Raw genomic sequence first — 18,579 nt, forward strand, 5'->3', positions numbered from 1 at the left:
GGAGAGAGGGGGGGGGAGAGTGGGGAGAGAAGGGGGGGAGAGTGGGGAGAGAGAGGGGGGGGGGAGAGAGGGAGAGTTGGGAGAGAGAGGGGGGGGGGGAGAGAGAGAGGGGGAGTCGGGAGAGAGAGGTGGGGAGAGTGGGGAGAGAGGGGGAAGAGAAAGAGGGGGGGGAGAGAGAGGGGGGGGAGATGGGGGGGGGAGAGAGAAGGGGGGGAGAGTGGGAAGAGAGGGGGGGGGTGAGAGGGTGGTAGAGAGAGGTGGGGGAGAGAGGGGGGGAGAGAGAGGTGGGGGGGGGAGAGAGGGGGGGGGAGTGGGGAGAGGGGGGGGGAGAGAGAAGGGGGGAGAGTGGGGAGAGAGAGGGGGGGGAAAGAGAAAGGGGGAGTCGGGAGAGAGAAGGGGGGAGAGTGGGGAAAGAGGGGGGGAGAAGAGAAGGGGGGGGGCAGTGGGGAGAGAGGGGGGGGAGTGGTGAGAGAGGGGGGGGGGAGACACTGACTGCTGTCTGTGTGTGTCTCTGTCTATGTACGTCTGCGGACAAAGACAAAGATCCCCCGTGTAGCCTGTAATAGACTGTTGGGGCAAGTGGCTGTTAGTAGCGAGTAGCAGCGCCAATGAAGGCTACCGGCACTGTGGCACACGAGAGTTGTGGGTGGCCAGCACCACGCCCGGCCGCCTTTGTTTCCCCAGTGCCGATGTTCTTTACACACCACCGCACCAGGTACTCAATTGAGGCTGAGTCGACCTAGGGGAGGCCCAGGACCGGTTCAGGTAATGACCACCAGGCGTTGGTGGTGGCCGTGAGCGGGAATCGAACTTGGGTCTCAGCCGGGTTTGTAGCGCAGCGTCAAGCTGGCCGCTGCACCACCGCTCCCCACTATCTTTGTGCGTGTGTGTGTGTTTGTGTCAGCTACACTACCGCTCGTGTAGCGGTTAGCGTGCTGCGCTACGAACCCGGCGATCTAGGTTCGATTCCAGCTCACGGCCAAAAACCAGTGACGATTATTTGAACCGGTCATGGGCCTCCCCTAGGTCGACTCAGCCTCCAATGAGTCCCTGGTACGGTGTGTAAACAAAGATGGCCGCGCTGGTAACGGTCATCAGCAAGTCCAATTAGCTCCACATCCTCTTGTACCACATCACTCCATCTCTTCTCTCGCCCGTGCCGCGCCCGTTTAGACCCCTCTGTCCGGCCGAACAAAAGCTATTTAGGCATGCGGTGGCTAGGCGTGCGGGTTAGATGACTCAGCCAACTGCCCAAGGAGGTTGATGATGGGACTGTGTCTAGATCTTTCAAGGATCTGAGCTTCTCACACAATCCAACCTGCAAGATAATCCCATAGGCAGGGCCAGTCTGAATGTTTCATTTCGGCGCAGATTTTCTGTTAGACAGGCTCCATGGTTCACAAGCATAGGGAAGGCAGGGCATGACTCTGCCTGAGAAGTCCTGACACTTCAATAACTAATCACTCACCGACTCACCCACCCACTCATTCACCCACCCACTCACTCACCCACCCACTCACTCACCCACACACTCACCTACTCACTTACCCACTCACTCACCCATTCACCCACTCACCCACCCACTCACCCACCGACCCACTCACCCACCTGCCACTCACCCACCGACTCACTCACCCACCCCCCCCTTCTCTTTGTCTCTCTGTGTCTCGACATCAGGTCGTTTAAACATCTGATCGGAGGCATCGAGGACATGTCCACCAAATGTTGCGAGGACACGGACTCCAAAGCGACGTGAGTCCCTAGCATTCGCAGTGTCACATAATCACACAGTCGTACAAGCTCACACAGAGACTCACACAGAGACTCATACAAACCCATACAGAGACTAACACAGACTCACACACAGACTCACACAGTGACTCACACACAAACTCACATGGAGGTACACACAGAGACTCGCAGAGACTCACACAGACTCACACAGATACTCACGCAGAGACTCACACAGACTCACACAGATACTCACACAGAGACTCACACAGACCCAGACGGACAATCACATAGAGTCGCACACAGAGACTCACGCAGAGACTCACGCAGAGACTCACACAGAGACTCGCACAGACCTATACAGAGACTCACACAGACTCACATAGACATACAACTTTTCATAGAGACAAAGACAGAGACTCACACAGAGACTAACACAGACACTAACACAGATTCACACAAACATACAACCTCAAGTAGAAACACACACACAGAGACTCACACAGAGACACACACACAGACTCACAGAGACACACAGAGACGCACACACTGACACTCACCCAGAGACTCACACAGAGACACACAGAGACACACAAACGCATAAATTCACACAAATAGCCACAGATTCACACGGACATACCAATACCAGCCATTCACATCATCACTATATAGTCCAGCAGATGTTCTTGTATGGACCCGGCGTGCATCCATGATGGTGTGTGGATGCGCCGATGCCGGAACAATGCGTTGGTAATTACAAGCCCATGAGCTGCACAGAAGACTAGCAGCCTCCTACCGTTGTTATTGAGTTGATCTGACCCACGCCTACCGATCACTCCAACCCAGGCATCATAACTCACTCAGGCATTAAAGTCACCCAACAGGATGATTCTATCCCGAGGGACCACTGACACACCTATGACAGGAAGTCATAGAAGGTCATCTGACTCATCGGCCTTGGCTGCATCCCTCTACTGATGTTCATCTTCGGTGGAGGCATAAGCAACCACGACCACCACTCCTCGCCTCTTGTTGATGGGGAGATGAGCCCTGAGTAGCATGGGGCTTACAGCTTTCCACACCTTACCGCCACACTCCCACACCCCCCTCATTCTTTTGTTCAAAAGAAGAGCCACTCCCTTTTGTTTGTCAGTTTCCTGCCTCGATTGGAGAACTGTCCACCTCTCATGTTAGCTGAAGCCAGAACCGGTCCACCGGACCTCCTGTATTCCACAGAGGTCCAGGCAGTACCGGTCCAGCTCCCGACAGTGGAGGGGCAGCCTCTCCTCCGCAACGAGATTCTGAGCATTCAACGTGGCCAATCGCAGTGTTCTCCTGTTTCTGGATGAACCCTGAAAGGCTGGGTTCAGTCTCCTGGCTCTGCCAGATGGAGTTTGGCTAGAAGGCGTGATGAGGGCCTGTCCCCCTGGGCTTATTTCGGTGTTTCCACCGTGGTGTTTGGTCGACAAAGTGCCGGGTGGAGAGTTTAGCGGCCCCTCGCAGATATACAACCTCACAAAGACGCACATGCTCACAAAGAGGGTCACAGATTCACGCAGCCATACAACCTCACATACTGGAGAGACACACTCGCACGGAGACTCATACGGAGACTCACACGGAGAGTGGGTAAGTGGGTGATTGAGTGAGTGAGTCCATGAGTGAGAACGTAGGTACAGGAGCAGGTGAATGGGTGAGTGCCTTAGAGGGCAACTGAATGGGTGAATGCTACTGACAGCTAACAGCACTTGCCCCTACAGTCTAGTTAAGGCTACACGGGATGGGGGGGGGGTTCTTTGTCTTTATCTGTAGGCGTGATAGAGGCCCGAGTGAAATTAAATTAATCCTGTCGGTATATCTATGCATATACGCATTCACCCACCGACTCACCCACCCATTCACCCACCGACTCACTCACCCACTCACTGACCCTATCACCCACCCACTCACCCACCTACTCACTCACCCACTCACTGACCCTCTCACCCGCCCGCTCACCAACTCACCCACCCACTCACCCACTCGCTCGCTCATTCACCCACCCACTCACAAACCCAACCCACCCACTCACCCACACACCCACTCACTCACTCACTCACCCACTCACCCACCCACCCACTCACTCACCTACTCACCCACTCACCCTCTCACCCATCCACTCAGCTCGGAGGTGGAAGGGTCGTTCTTCTCCAAGTTGTCTCTCTGCGACTTCACGGCGATCGACACCTTGGGTGTGGGTGGGTTTGGTCGCGTGGAATTGGTGAGGCTCGCAGACTCACCCACTCACTCACTGCCCCACCCACTCACCTACTCACTCACCTGCTCACCCACCCACACACTCACTCACTTACTCACTCACCAACCCACTCACACACTCACTCGCTCACCCACACCCCCCCCTCTCACTCACCCTCTCACTCACTCATGCACCTACTCTCTCACCTCACCAACTCACTCACCCACCCACTCACTCATTCACCAACTCACCCACTTACACACGCACTCACTGACTCACCCACCCACTCACCTTTGCACCCTCTCACTAACCCACTCACACACTAACCCTCTCACTCACCTAATCACCCACTCACTCACTCACCCACTCACCAAACCACATCCCCACCCTCTCACCATCCTACCCACACACCAAACCACCCAGTCACCAATCCACCCACCCACCCACTAACATACACACTCACTCACTCAACCACTCGCTCATCTACTCACTCGCCCAGTCACTCACCCACCCATTAACTCACCCACTTACTCACTCAACCACTCACCACACCACCCCGCCCACCGACTACACTCAACCACTCACGCATGCTTAGAGACTCTCTCACATGCACGCACATACACAGACTCACACCATTAACCTCCTCCCTCCCTCTACTCCTCCACCTCGTCCATCAGGTGCAGCTGAAAAGCGATGTGAGCCGCACCTTTGCCATGAAGATCCTCAAAAAGCGGCACATCGTGGAGACCCGCCAGCAGGAGCACATCCGCTCGGAGAAGTCCATCATGAGCGATTCGCACTGCGGATTCATCGTGCGGTGCGCGGCCCGCCCCTAGATCCGCTTTGACGAAAATCCCGGGGGGCCGTGTGGGATTTTGGGGGGTGGAGTGGAGGTGATGGTGGTGATGGGGGAGGTGATGGTGGTGGTAATGGGGGAGATGGTGGTGGAGGTGCTGGTGGTGGTGATGGTGAAGGTGGTGGCGATGGTGGTGGTGGTAATGGGGGAGGTGATGGTGGAGTTGGTTGTGATGGGGGAAGTGATGGTAATGGTGAAAGTGGTGGTGGTAATGGGGGAGGTGATGGTTGAGGTGGTGGTGGTGGTGATGGGGGAGGTGGTGGTGGTGGTGTTGGTTGATGTGGTGGTGCTGCTATTGGTTATAATGATGGTGATCATGGTTGATGATGATGAGTCTGTGTAAGTGTGTGGTCTTTGTGTGAGTCTGTGTGGGTCTCTATGTGAATCTGTGTGGTTCTGGGTGTGACTCTCTGACTCTCTGTGTCCCTACAGACTCTACAGGACATTCAGAGACAATAAGTATCTCTACATGCTGATGGAGGCGTGCCTGGGTGGAGAGCTATGGACCATACTGAGAGACAGGTGAGTGGGTCGGTGAGTGACTGAGTGGGTGGATGTTTGGGTGGGTTAGTGGACGGGTGAATGAGTGGGTGGGTGGTTGGGTGAGTGAGTGAGTGCGTGGATGGGTGAATGAGTGGGTGGGTGAGTGACTGAGTGGGTGGATGTTTGGGTGGGTAAGTGAGTGGGTAAGTGAGTGAGTGGTGGATAAGTAAGTTAGTAGGTTGGTGGGTGAGTGAGTGGGTCGGTGGATAAGTAAGTTAGTAGGTGGTTGGGTGAGTGAGTAAGTGGGACTGTGAGTATATATCTCTATGTATATATCTCTAGGTATACGTCTCTATGTGTGTGTGTCTCTATGTCTATGTGTGCATCTCTCTATGTGTGTCTGTGCGTCTCCGTGTAGGGGCTCGTTTGACGACGCCACGACGCGCTTCTACACGGGCTGCGTGCTGGAGGCGTTTTCCTACCTCCACTCCAAGGGCATCATCTACCGAGACCTCAAGCCTGAGAACCTCATCCTGGACACGCGTGGATACACCAAGCTGGTACTTTTTGGCGTGTGTAGTGTGTAGTGTAGTGTGTAATGATGTGTAGTGTGCAGTGTAGTGTATAGTAGTGTAGTGTGTAGTGTAGTGTATAGTGTAGTGTGTAGTGTGTAGTGATGTGTAGTGATGTGTAGTGTGTAGTGCAGTGTTGAGTTTAGTGTGCAGTGTATAGTTGTGTAGTGTATAGTGTAGTGTATAGTGTAGTGTGTAGTGTAGTGGTCCGGCAAAACATCCCCCTACCTCCTTGTGGTGCCGGACGGGCAATGCTGTCATGGGCAGTGTCGTGGAGGGAGGGCCAATTGTCCTTTCCCCTCATGGCATTTGTAAACACCACAGCGGCTACATGGGGGCTCTGGACGGGTGCGAGGTGCTGGTAACCCCTCCACCTTGAAATAATTACCACTAAACCACGACAACAACATTTAATAAATAAGCATGTGCCGGAGGCCCCGGAGGGACAGGCGTCTATGACGTCTCCTGGCCAAACCCCATTTGGCGGAGCCAGGAGACTGAATCCTTACCCTCGGGGGTCCTCGAGAAACAACAAAAAACACTAAGTGTAGCCAGGTGGAATGTTCGAATGCTCACTGTGGAGGAGAGTCTGCCACTCATCTGTCGGGAGCTGGACCGGTACCCGCCTGGATCTCTGTGATATTCAGGAGGTCCGGTGGACTGGCTCTGGCTCCTGCCACCATGAAGGGTGGACAGTCCTCCACTAGGGGCAGGAGACTGCTAAACAACAGGGAGTGGCTCTTCTTCTGAACAAGAGAGTGAAGGGGGCGTAGGAGCGTGGCGGTGAGGTGTGGGAAGCTGTAAGCCCCAGGCTATTTGGGCTTGCCTTCCCATCAACTAGAGGCGAGGAGTAGTGGTCGTGGTTACTTATGCCCCCACTGAAGACGAACATCCGTGGAGGGATGCAGGCAAGGCCGATGAGTCAGATGCTTTCTATGACCTCCTGTCACAGGTGCTAGCTAAAGTGGCCCCTCGGGATAAAGTCATCTTGTTGGGTGACTTCAATGCCCGAGTTGGTCATGATGCTGCCACCTGGTCTGGAGTAATTGGAAGGCATGGGCCAGATCAGCTCAATAACAACGTCAGGAGGCTGCTAGATTTTTGTGCAGCCCATGGGCTTGTAATTACCAACACGCTGTTCCAGCATTGGCGCATCCACACTACATCATGGATGCATGCCGGGTCCAAGCAAGAACATCTGCTGGACTACATAGTGACGGAACAGGGGATACGGGCCCATGTCCTTGACACCAGGACCTACCGTGAAGTTGATCTGCCCACTGACCATCGACTTGTCATCTGTAAGATGTGCCTGCCATTCTTCTACTCCGGTGGTGGGTGTACAGCCAGGACCCAATTCAAACCCTTAGGGACATGGTCCCAGCTAGCTGATGAAAGTTGCAAGCGAGAATTTCATCATCACTTGAGGCTGGGGTTGGCATCGTCCTCCACTCCTCCTGATGTCGAGGGGAAATGGTCGAGGTTTAGAACTGTGGCTCAATCAGCTGCAATGGCTGCTTTGGGTACACGGTCTAGACCTCCCCAGAGACCCTTGCTGACAGAGGAGGTGTTCAAGCTGGCTAAGAAAAAGCGACAGGCCCACTCTCATCGGCTACAGCATAAAGAGAATGAGGAGGCTTACCGCAGCCTTCGCTCGGAGGTACGGAGAGCTGTGAGGCACTGCAAGGATGTGTGGTGGTCGCGAGTTGCTGAGGAGATGGAGTCTGCCTTAGTGGCCCACAATCACAAATCGCTCTTTAATTCCATCAAAAAAGTAACCTGCAGCCCCACACCTATTTCCATCATTAGAGAAAAGAACGGTGATCCAATCTCCGACCCCCAGGAAAAGGTTTGCAGATTTGCTGAGCATTTATGTGAGGTCCTGGGGGAGGGGAAATCCCTCAGCCAGGAAAACAACGTGGGACGAAGTGGGGATGACCCTGCTTAGGCTGCGGTGCCTCAAATATTGGAGGAGGAAGTCACTCCCTATGAGTGGCTGGCTGAGGTGCCATCAGTTGAGGAAGTTACGAAGGCAATCCAGAGTCTGAGGCTAGGAAAGGCACCGGGCAGAGATGATCTCCCAAGCGAAATGCTGAGGGAGGGTGGCGTTTGTGCACAGACTGCCCTACATGACATCATAACAACAGTGTGGACCCTTGAACGGGTTCTGCAGAATTGGAAGGATGCCCTAGTGGTCCCCCTCTTTAAGAAGGGGGACCGCACAGACTGTAACACCAGGGACATCCCACTCCTCAGTGTGCCGGGAAAGGTCATGGCAAGGATTATTCAACATCGCCTTGCTAGGCACGCTGCGGAGAAGCTTGCGGAGCCCCACTGCGGTTTCAGGAAAGGGCAGTCCTGCACAGATGCCATCTTTTCTGTCCGTCTGCTACAGCAGAGGTGTAGGGAATTCCAACAAGACCTACATCTCTGCTTTATTGACCTGGTCAAGACCTATGATACCATCAGTAGGCCTGGGCTCTGGGTTGTTCTTCGTGCTTTCGGAGTCCCTGACCCTCTGTTCACGATCATTAAGGACCTTCATGATGGTGAGCGGGCTGCAGGTAAAACTACGTGGCCGAGAGTCAGAGCCATTCCCTGTACACCTTGGGGTGCGACAGGGATGTCCTCTGGCTCCCACATTATTTAACATCTATTTTTATCACGTAGTTCATGAAGCCTGCAATAGCTGTACCGGAGGAATTTCCAATTGGTACAGATACAATGGGATGCTGATCGATGCCCAGGAACGGTCAAGGGATGGCTCCCTATTGCTCAACCACGTTATGTATGCCGATGATCTGGTTATTGCTGCTCATTCAGAGGAGGAGTTGGACGCGCTGCTGCTAAACCTGGAGCTTGCCACCAAGAGGTGGGGTCTTACCATCAGCCCCACCAAAACTAAGCACCTGCCTGGGTATTTTGTACCATAGGACACTCCACCCCCACAACTCCCAATTGGTGATAGGGCAGTTGTGGAGATAGTGGGTGTGTTCTCATGTCCGGCTTCGGTTTAACAGCAGAGGTCTCACTCCGAATCAGTCGAGTGGCACTATTTTTTCATCGGTTGTGTAACGCTGTGTGGAAGCTACCTGGTCTATCACTCCGCACAAAGCTTCAGGTCTTCTCGGCCTCGGTCATTCCCTCCCTTCTCTGCGCTTGCGAAACGTGGACCCCCCTAATGGAACATCTTTATCGGTTAGAAACATTTAGTCTGGCCTGCCTCTGATTCATCCTGGGTTTAACCAGGCTGGATTGTGTGAGGAGCTCACAAATCCTTGAAAGATTTGGACAAAGTCCCATCGGTGATCTCCTCCGGCAGGCAAGGCTGCTTTGGCTGGGCCATGTAGCCCACATGCCCAGCCACCGCATGCCTAAACAGCTTTTGTTCGGCCGGATCGAGGGAGCTAAATGGGCACGGCACGGGCTAGAGAGAGATGGAGTGATGTGGTACAGGAGGACTTGGAGCTGAGTGGACTTGCCGATGACTGGTTCCAGCGGTGTCAAGATCGGCCTCTGTGGAGGAGGCTCGTGAAGGACGCTACTGGGCAGTTGGAGGCAGTCGCGCTCCAACAACAACGGAGGGCGGAGGAGTGACGCTCACAACAACGAGCGGAGCACCGGGTGGCTAAAGCACAGCAAGCTGGCAAAGTAGGGGGCACAGGTGGTGCATCAGCCAGTCGTCTCGGTCAGTTTACCTGTGGCATCTGGGTCTGCCCTCCTGCCAACGGGCGTTTGACACTTCACATGGCCTCAAGGTGCACATAGCCTGGCACAAGCATCGTGGTGACATCACAGCCACTTAGTGGAGAATGGCGGTTGTTGTTGTTGTAGTGTAGTGTATAGTATAGTGGGTATTGTATAGTGTAGTGTATAGTGTGTAGTGTAGTGTGTAGTGTTATTTATAGTGTAGTGGATAGTGTAGCACGTAGTCGTATAGTGTGTGTGGTGTATAGTAGTGTATAGTGTAGTGTGTAGTATAGTGTATAGTAGTGTAAGGGAACTGCGAGCCACCCTCACGCACATGCACCACGTGGACATGAAATCTCCGCACTCAGTATAACATGCACCAATCACACGCACGGGAATACACTCGACCGGGGTCAAAGGTTAAAGGGCATTGACGTCACTCGGACCAGGTGTACGAGACGAGGGTGTGTATTGGGAACGAGGGCGGAGATGGAGGGGTTAAAAGGGGCTGTGATCCGCGTGTTCGGTTGGTTTTGGAACGAGTGTGGCTGTGGGGTTAAGAATAAACCAGTGCGTAAACCAGTCTCCGACTCCTCTTCAGTAGTATAGTGTAGTACATAGTAGTGTAGTGTGGTGGATGGTGCAATGTGTGTAGTCTATAGTAGTGTATAGTAGCGTAGTGTATTGTAGTACATAGGGCATAATCGTCTAGTGTGTGTAGTGTATAGTGGAGTGTATAGTTTAGTGTATATTAGTGTAGTGTACAGTGGAGTGTATTGCAGATTATAGTTTAGTATGTAGTGTATAGTGTACTGTGTGTAGTCTATAGTAGTGTGTAGTGTATAGTATCACCACCATCACCACTATCAATCACCCACTACACCACCGATCCGACCACTCACCCACCCACGTACCCACCCACCCATACACGCACCCACTCACCCACCCACCCACCCACGTACCATCCACCCACTCACTCACCCGCCCACTCACCTACTCACCCACCCATTCACTAACCCACGTACCCACCCACCCACCCACTCATCCAGGTTGACTTTGGGTTCGCCAAGCGAATCGGCCTGGGCCGTAAGACTTGGACGTTCTGCGGCACTCCGGAGTACGTCGCTCCCGAGGTGATCCTCAACCGGGGCCACGACGTCTCCGCAGACTACTGGTCGCTCGGCATCCTCATGTACGAGCTGCTCACGGGCAGGTGAGTCTACAACCTCCACCATCACCACCTCCACCACCATCACCACCACCATCACCACCTCCACTATGACCACCACCACCACCTCCACCATGACCACCACCACCACCACCTCCACCACCACTTCCATCACCACCTCCATCAACACCTCCACAAACACCACCTCCACCATCACTTCCACGACCACCATCACCTGTACCACCTCCACTACCCCCATAATCTCCACCACCTCTTCCACCACAACCTTTACTACCTCCACCATGAAGACAGATGTACACACCCAAGGATACACGCAGATACACACACACACAATCACAGATATACACACCCACAAATACAAACGCACGTAGATATACAAACACAGGTACACACACCGATACGCACAGATACATAATGACAAGCCCTTTATACACACTCTCTCTCTGTGTCCGTGTGGCAAACCCGGTTGTGTGGCTCGGACCCCATGAAGACTTACAGATACACACACATACATACACACACACACATACACACATACGTAGATACACACACACAGACACATACATACGTAGATACACGCAGACACATACATACACATACAGATACACACACACATACACACACACACATACACACACATACACACACATACACACACACAGACACACACATACACACAAAGACACACACACAGACACATACACACACATACACACACAGACACACACATACACACACAGACACACACACACATACACACACACACATACACGCAGATACACACACATACATACAACAACAATCGCCATTCCCCACTAAGTTGCGGTGACATCACCACCCCACTTGTGCCAGGCTATGTGCATATTAAGGCCACGTGAAGTGTCGAAAGCCTGCTGGCAGGAGGTCACGGGATAGACCCAGGTGCCATGGGTTGACTGACGGAGATGACTTGGCCGATGCACCACCTGTGCCCCCTACTGTGCCAACTTGCTGTGCGTTAGCCACCCAGCGCTCCGCTCGTTGTTGTGAACGCCGTTCCTCTGCCCTCCATTGTTGCTGGAGGGCGACTGCCTACAACTGCCCAGTAGCGTCCTTCACGAGCCTCCTCCATAGAGGCCGATCTTGACACCGCTGGTACCAGTCATCGGCAAGTCCACTCAGCTCCACATCCTCCTGTACCACATCACTCGAATCTCTTCTCTAGCCCGTGCCGCGCCCGTTTACCCCTCTTTATCTGGCTGAACAAAAGCTGTTTAGGCATGCAGTGGCTGGGCATGCGGGCTACATGACCCAGCCAACGCAGCCTTGCCTGCCGGAGGAGCTCACTCATGGGACAATGTCCAGATCTTTCAAGGATATGTCAGCTCCTGACACAATCCAGCCTGGTTAAACCTAAGATGATCGTAGGCAGGCTAGCCTAAATGTTTTTAATCGGCGAAGATGTTCCATTAGGGGGGTCCACGTTTCGCAAGCGTAGAGAAGGGAGGGCATGATCGTGGCAAATACACACAGACAAAGATCCTCCGTATAGCCTGTAACAGACTGTTGGGTCAAGTGCTGTTAGCGAGCACCTACAAAGGCCAGAACGGCGCACGAGGGGGTCGGTGGCCAGTACCACGCCCGCCCGCCTTTGTCTCCTGTTGTATATGTTGGTTATCAAAATTTGTTATGTTGTATGCGTGCGTGGGTGAAATTATTATGTTGTATATGTGGGTTATGAATATTCAGTGAAAATAATAATAATCAAATGAAATTTGGCCAAATGTGTAATTATCCGGAAATATGTTAATTTATGTAATAATGCACATTTAATTATGCCAATTCGAGAGGTAATCGTAGTAATTATGCGAGTGGGTGTAATTATGATAATGCAAGTCGTTATGATAACCAGACCCCGCCTCGGTGACGAGGGTGGGTTATCGATCGGAATAAGGCAATTAATCGTATGCAGTTATGCAGGTGTGGTGTAAGTATGCAAGATTAACTTAGATTAACTCGGCATCGTTGTCTAGGTTCGTCTCATTCTCGCTTATGTTTCAGGTCCCCGGTTCACCCCGTTATCGCTTTAACATTTACTGAGTATGTATTAGTGTGTTTATTAAGGTCACCAAGTTCAGATCTCAACGCAGAAGCAGATCTTATGCATAGATTTCAGGAAAGAATCACACAACCACTTCTGTATTAATCAATTTATTACTAATTCAACCTCAACTATGATATAGTATGCGAACTCTCAATCCCGGAACGTCAACACGGCATCAATACAGTATCATCAACGATTGTCTGATTTCACTTTGACAACGGCACATGGATCCCGCATAACGCGATGGTTGTTAGTGAGAGAGAGAGTCGTTAAAACATGCAAATACTAGGCTAAGAAAAACCTTAACGTTAATGAATGATTATGCTCAATATTGTTCACGCAGTACCGTACTCCTTATTGATCATACGCAACCCTTATCACGTTGTTAGCACCTTGGGTCACGGGACAGTTGAATATTCTGTAGAGGATGCGAGTACGTGCGGCGATTATGACTGAAAGATACTTGAAAGATTATACGGCGATAAAAAAAACACAATCAAAAACAGTTATTATTCTTAAAGGCACCAATCTCAACAGATACATCGGCAGGTTATCTGACAACAGAATGGCTCGGAGTAAGGGCCTGCGACGGTGCTCCTTTCCCGAAGATCGTTATCTTGTACCAAGTTTACTAATTGGGGACCAGATCACCTGATAAGGATCTGGTGGGCCACCACTCCCCACGTGAGCGTGGCTCGGCGGAAGGAGGTGCCAAGAATCAATTCGTATTGATGGATCTGTTGAGAATTTATGCGATCAAGAGTACAGCCCACTAAATATTAAAGATAAAAATTACGAATACTCTTCTAAACGACGGATGGCCATCACTCGGTCTCGTTGTGAAGCCTTCACAGCCACGGATGGCTTATGGGTTTGAGTGTTTTTGAGTGGTAAGAGTTGTCTTGAATCGTCAGTGTTCGGAGTCGGTTCTTTATGTCAAACAGACGCCTGGTGGTCGTGTGGTGAGGGGGCGGTGCGCGTCATACGTATCAGTCGCTCCCCTGTCACCGTGGTGCCCGTTGATACGCTGTCGCCGTTCGGACCCCGGTCGGTAGGTGGCGCCCACAGCTCGCTCGCAGCGTGCAGTGTTGGGTCGTCGACCAAGGGTGAGCACGAAGCCTCGTCGCCAAACCGCGATCGTCACCACTCTGGCGGCAGCAGAGACCTCCGACTCAGCAGAGGTTGACCCACGCAGGCCGAGTTGAGCTGTCAAGCGGGTCTTGCCCGCCTGCAGAGGAGATGGGGAGCCGCTTGAGTCGAGCCCCGAGAGCCGGCTCCGGTGAGCCGATCGAACTCGGCTGAGTCCCAGACGAGCTGAAGATGAGTCGAGCCGACCCGCTGGTCGCAGCTCGCTCCTGAGTCGACCCTCCCGGTCGAACTGAAGATGAGTCGAGCCGACCCGCTGGTCGCAGCTCGCTCCTGAGTCGACCCTCCCGGTCGAGCTGAAGATGAGTCGAGCCGACCCGCTGGTCGCAGCTCGCTCCTGAGTCGACCCTCCCGGTCGAGCTGAAGATGAGTCGAGCCGACCCGCTGGTCGCAGCTCGCTCCTGAGTCGACCCTCCCGGTCGAGCTGAAGATGAGTCGAGCCGACCCGCTGGTCGCAGCTCGCTCCTGAGTCGACCCTCCCGGTCGAGCTGGTTTCCAATGCTCAAGGTCCTTTCTTTTATGCCGAAAAATCCCTTTTGGGTCCTGCCCACAAGGCGGGGTTTCTTTCGATTTTTGCTGTGTCAGGATCTGTCCGTAGGTAGGTGTGTCCATGTGTGTGTCCGTATGTCCTTGTCCTTGTGTGCATCACCCACGGTATATTCCGTTGTCATACTCCCTCCATAAAATCCACGAGCAAACAATCAGATGTTACAAATTGCCTCGAAGTCGTCTCTCTGTCTGGGTGCAATATTATCTCTTGTCTGGCCTTCTTCATGAACCAAAACACAGACGTTACAAATCGTCTCACAAGCGTCTCTGTCCGTGTTGCACGACTTGGAGGGAGGGCAACACTCCCTCCGACCCTCACCGATGCACAAAGAAATGGTTAAAAAGTTTTAACATTTGTCCCTTACCATTTCACAGTTATGATTCTGTATGTAACCTAAGGTCTGCCGTTTCCCATCGTGGTGCTTGACCCAAGTGGAGGTGCCTCCCCGAGCGTATACACACTCTTATCCCGCGCTGCGGGGATACAAAGACGGCCGGGATCTCCCTTTCTCTCCGACCCTGGGTTTAACATCGCTCTTTTATTATGTATTTTATATTCGACCTGGTGGTGATTCATCCCGTTATCCTGGCTTTTCATAAGTTTTACTTTTGTCTTTTCATGCATAGGCTTATTATTAATTTATTTCCGATATCTTAGGTTAAGGGGTAAGTTTCTTGATCCTAGGAATTCGTATTCCTTGGTGTCTGCATGGTTATATAAGCGGAATATAGTTTACGGTGAATAGCGTTAACATTGATGTTATGTACGATATTATGTATTGTGATGTCTTTAACTTAACTTGTTGGTCAGGGCTTTACTGACATGAAGTTGCATTTCATAGCCTCGCAGTCTTTGCCTCACCCTGTCTCTGCTCACCGTTGTTGTTGCTGTCCAGCTGACGCCGTTAACTCAAGGCCTCATTAATTTCCGTCACTCCTTGTAGGTGAGGGCGGTTGAACCTTGGAGTCAGTTCTGGTTTTTGTCTGCCTGCTTCTTCTGATGTCCCCTGACCCCGGGAGTTATTATTTCTACTTTTATGGCCTGTCGAAGCCCGACTCGCTGTTGTTGGGCTGGTGGGTCACTGGGTTGGTGTCGTTCCCGGCTTTTTTGCTTACGTTTGCAGTTCGCCGTGCTCTTAATTTCCTTCCCTCTTCAACCTTATATCGACTATTCGCTCCTGTCTGGGTGCGATTCAATTTTGACTTAGGAAGGTTCTGATTGTCATATGCTTCGGGTTGAGTTGTATAGATGGAAATAACATTTCATATTGACTTAATGATGGTGATGGTTCAGTAGGCGTAACTTGTGGCCTGGTTTAATTGGAGTGGGTGTGAATATCAATAACTTTAGCCTATCCTGTTGTTAAATTCCGACTTTGACGTTACTTTAATAGCAATACAGAATAATTGAGCTTTTCGTCTTAACTAGGTGAACGCGAACTTCTGGTGACCCCCGCAGCCTTGTTATTCAGCTGAGTCTGCATCCTTGAGATATACAACGCTCTTATTCGTCTCACTGTGGCCATCCAACCTTCTGCTCTGGGAGTGTTATTCTTAATTTTAGGTCAAAGGCCCCCTCACGTTCAGACGTGCAGGGTTGTTTACATCAGCTCCCTCCCCTGTGCACAGCCTTGAGCTGACCCACTTATTTAATAATTTAATTCCTTGGCCTTTTTGGGTATCTTTGCTCCCTCCAGTTCATTACTTAACAACCCCTGGTGTTTTGCAGTTTGCTGCGCTTTGGTGTGTTTTCATTCATTATATAACAAGTAAAAAGATAATATATAAAAAATATCAATTTTGGAAGAAGGCTAGTACACAACATTCCGCCCTTTTAAAAATGACCAGTGGTCAAATGGCCACGGGTTATTTAAAAAAAAAAAATATACCCTTCTTCCATCATGAACCATCGATTGTCCTCAAGTTTTGCTGCTATTTCCTTACAACGCGCGCGTACGTGTCACAACTTAACATGGTTATATGTGACAAGAGAGAGGGAAAAAAATATATATTCTAAAGGAAGGTAAAACGATAAGGGAGGGAGAAATTATTCTATTGACTACGTGTTATAGGAGATATCGTTAAAAAGATAGTTTCTACGGTTATTCTTGGGTGGCATCATCAGGCCTTGGCTCCCTTCTAGCTTGGCAAAGTACGTTAGCAGGAGCGTGAGCAGGAGGGCTGCCATTTCCTGGAAAACATGTTACACATTATTGTAGTGTGATATGCCCATTAGTTTAGTTCCCCCCCCCCCTTTTTCCACCTTTATTCCTCATCTGGCTCCACCAGCACAGGGTACGGTTTGATTTGGTTGATGTGCACCCACTTGTATTGCTGCTCTCTTCCTGTCTTTGTGATTTTTAGCTGATATACTACTGGGGACATTTTGTCAACAACCTCGTGTGGTCCTGTCCAGGAAGGTAGGAATTTCCTGCACTTCTGTTTTCTTTTCTCGTAATTGAGGTACCACACCTGGTCTCCTAGCTGGTATTCTGCGTGGCTGGCTTTTTGGTCATAGTATGCTTTGCTCCCCTGAGCCTCTACTTGCAACTGGTCCCTGACCATAGCGAATGTGCTCTGTAGGTGACTATTGAGTCCCGTCAGGTATTCAGTTGGCGTCATTGCCGTCGGGGTCTCGTCCTCCGCTGGGACATATAACAGGTGTACTGGGAGGGTCATTAGCCTCCCTGTCATGATCTCGAAGGGTGTCCTGCCTGTAGCTCGGTTGGGTGTGGCTCGCATGGCCATCAAGACTAGGGGTAGTTTCGTATCCCAGTCGCGGCCCGTGGTAGACACATATTTCTTTAGGAGGCTCACGATGGTCCTGTTGGCTCTCTCCACCTGTCCTGAGGATTGTGGATGGTATGCGACATGTAATTGTCTTTTTACTCCCAACATCTTCCACACTTCTGTGATGACCTCGGCTGTGAAGTGGCTTCCTTTGTCTGAATCGATCGTTGACGGTAGGCCCCATCTACTGAATATTTGGTTGATCAGTAGGATAGCGGTCGTTTCCGCGGTGTTGTTGGGTGCTGGTAAACACTCTGTCCATTTAGAGAATGCACAGGTCACAGTTAGCATGTACTTGTTCCCTTTGGTTGATCGGTTGACAGGTCCTATCCAGTCGATTTGTAGGTTGGACCAAGGATAATCTGTTCCCCTCCTCTGTAGGGGTGCCCTATGCTGTGAGGTCGTTGGCTGGTACTTACAACACACGAGACAGTTGGACACATGTTTGTGTATGTCTTCCCCCATTTTTGGCCAGTAGGCCACCTGTCGCAGCATCTGTCCCGTATTCACCTCGAATCGGTGGCCGCTGCACGGTTCATTGTGGGCGTGTTGTAACATTATTTCCCGATATTGAGAGGGGACTACCCATCTAGGTCGACCGTCTTTTTCGTTTGTGTATACCAGTAGCCCTTTCCGCATTGAGAACCTTTTGATTTGGCTATGCATGATCTCGAGCTCTTTGTTGTCATTCAAGTTGTCAGTAGTGATTGGTTTTCCTGCTGGATCTTGGATATGATCGGCGAGTGTCTTTAGTGTTTCGTCCTCTTGTTGCATCCTGATCAGGTCTTCGGAAGGCTGGGCACTGTTCAATTGGGCTCTGGTTCCAGCTTCTGCCGGGTTCTTCCCACTTCTTGTGACCAGTCTTATCACGGCGATGTCTTGGTTCGTCGACTCTTGTTGTCCGTCTCTGTCGGTTTGGTCTTCTAGCTTCCACGGGGTGCCTTCCAGGCTTGGTCGTTCCCAGTTTTCTCTTGGCCAGGTATCTTGGAGTGCCCTTTGACTTTCTTCCAAAATATCTTCATATCCTTGTTCTGAACCATCTTATCTATGGCCTCGAATAGTTCTCGATGGTGAATTGGTGTATTCCTATGGTTCTTCATCTCGTTTTTTTCCATATGGGTAGGTGGTGCAGGAAGCTGTGCTGTACGTAGTTGGAATCAGTGCACACCACCATGGTCCGTATTTGGTTATCGGATGCCATTTGGACAGCGATGTGTACCCCGACCAACTCTGCATACTGGTTTGACTTTGGTC

General features: G+C 51.5%; 1 protein-coding gene across 2 annotated transcripts in view; it reads left to right on the plus strand.

Annotated features, from left to right (window-relative positions):
* The window catches only part of LOC144733017 (cGMP-dependent protein kinase 1-like), a 102,203-nt gene that overhangs the window by 67,075 nt on the left and 16,549 nt on the right, over positions 1-18,579 (plus strand). For both annotated transcript variants that reach the window (XM_078614732.1, XM_078614731.1), the window contains exons 10-15: positions 1,678-1,752; positions 3,895-3,991; positions 4,645-4,784; positions 5,256-5,345; positions 5,725-5,866; positions 10,618-10,781. In XM_078614732.1, the coding sequence (XP_078470858.1) occupies positions 1,678-1,752; positions 3,895-3,991; positions 4,645-4,784; positions 5,256-5,345; positions 5,725-5,866; positions 10,618-10,781 (708 nt within the window). The remainder of the gene's footprint in view (positions 1-1,677; positions 1,753-3,894; positions 3,992-4,644; positions 4,785-5,255; positions 5,346-5,724; positions 5,867-10,617; positions 10,782-18,579) is intronic.

The sequence above is a fragment of the Lampetra planeri genome, chromosome 45, assembly GCF_965212315.1.
Source record: "Lampetra planeri chromosome 45, kcLamPlan1.2.h2, whole genome shotgun sequence".
Taxonomy (NCBI): domain Eukaryota; kingdom Metazoa; phylum Chordata; class Hyperoartia; order Petromyzontiformes; family Petromyzontidae; genus Lampetra; species Lampetra planeri.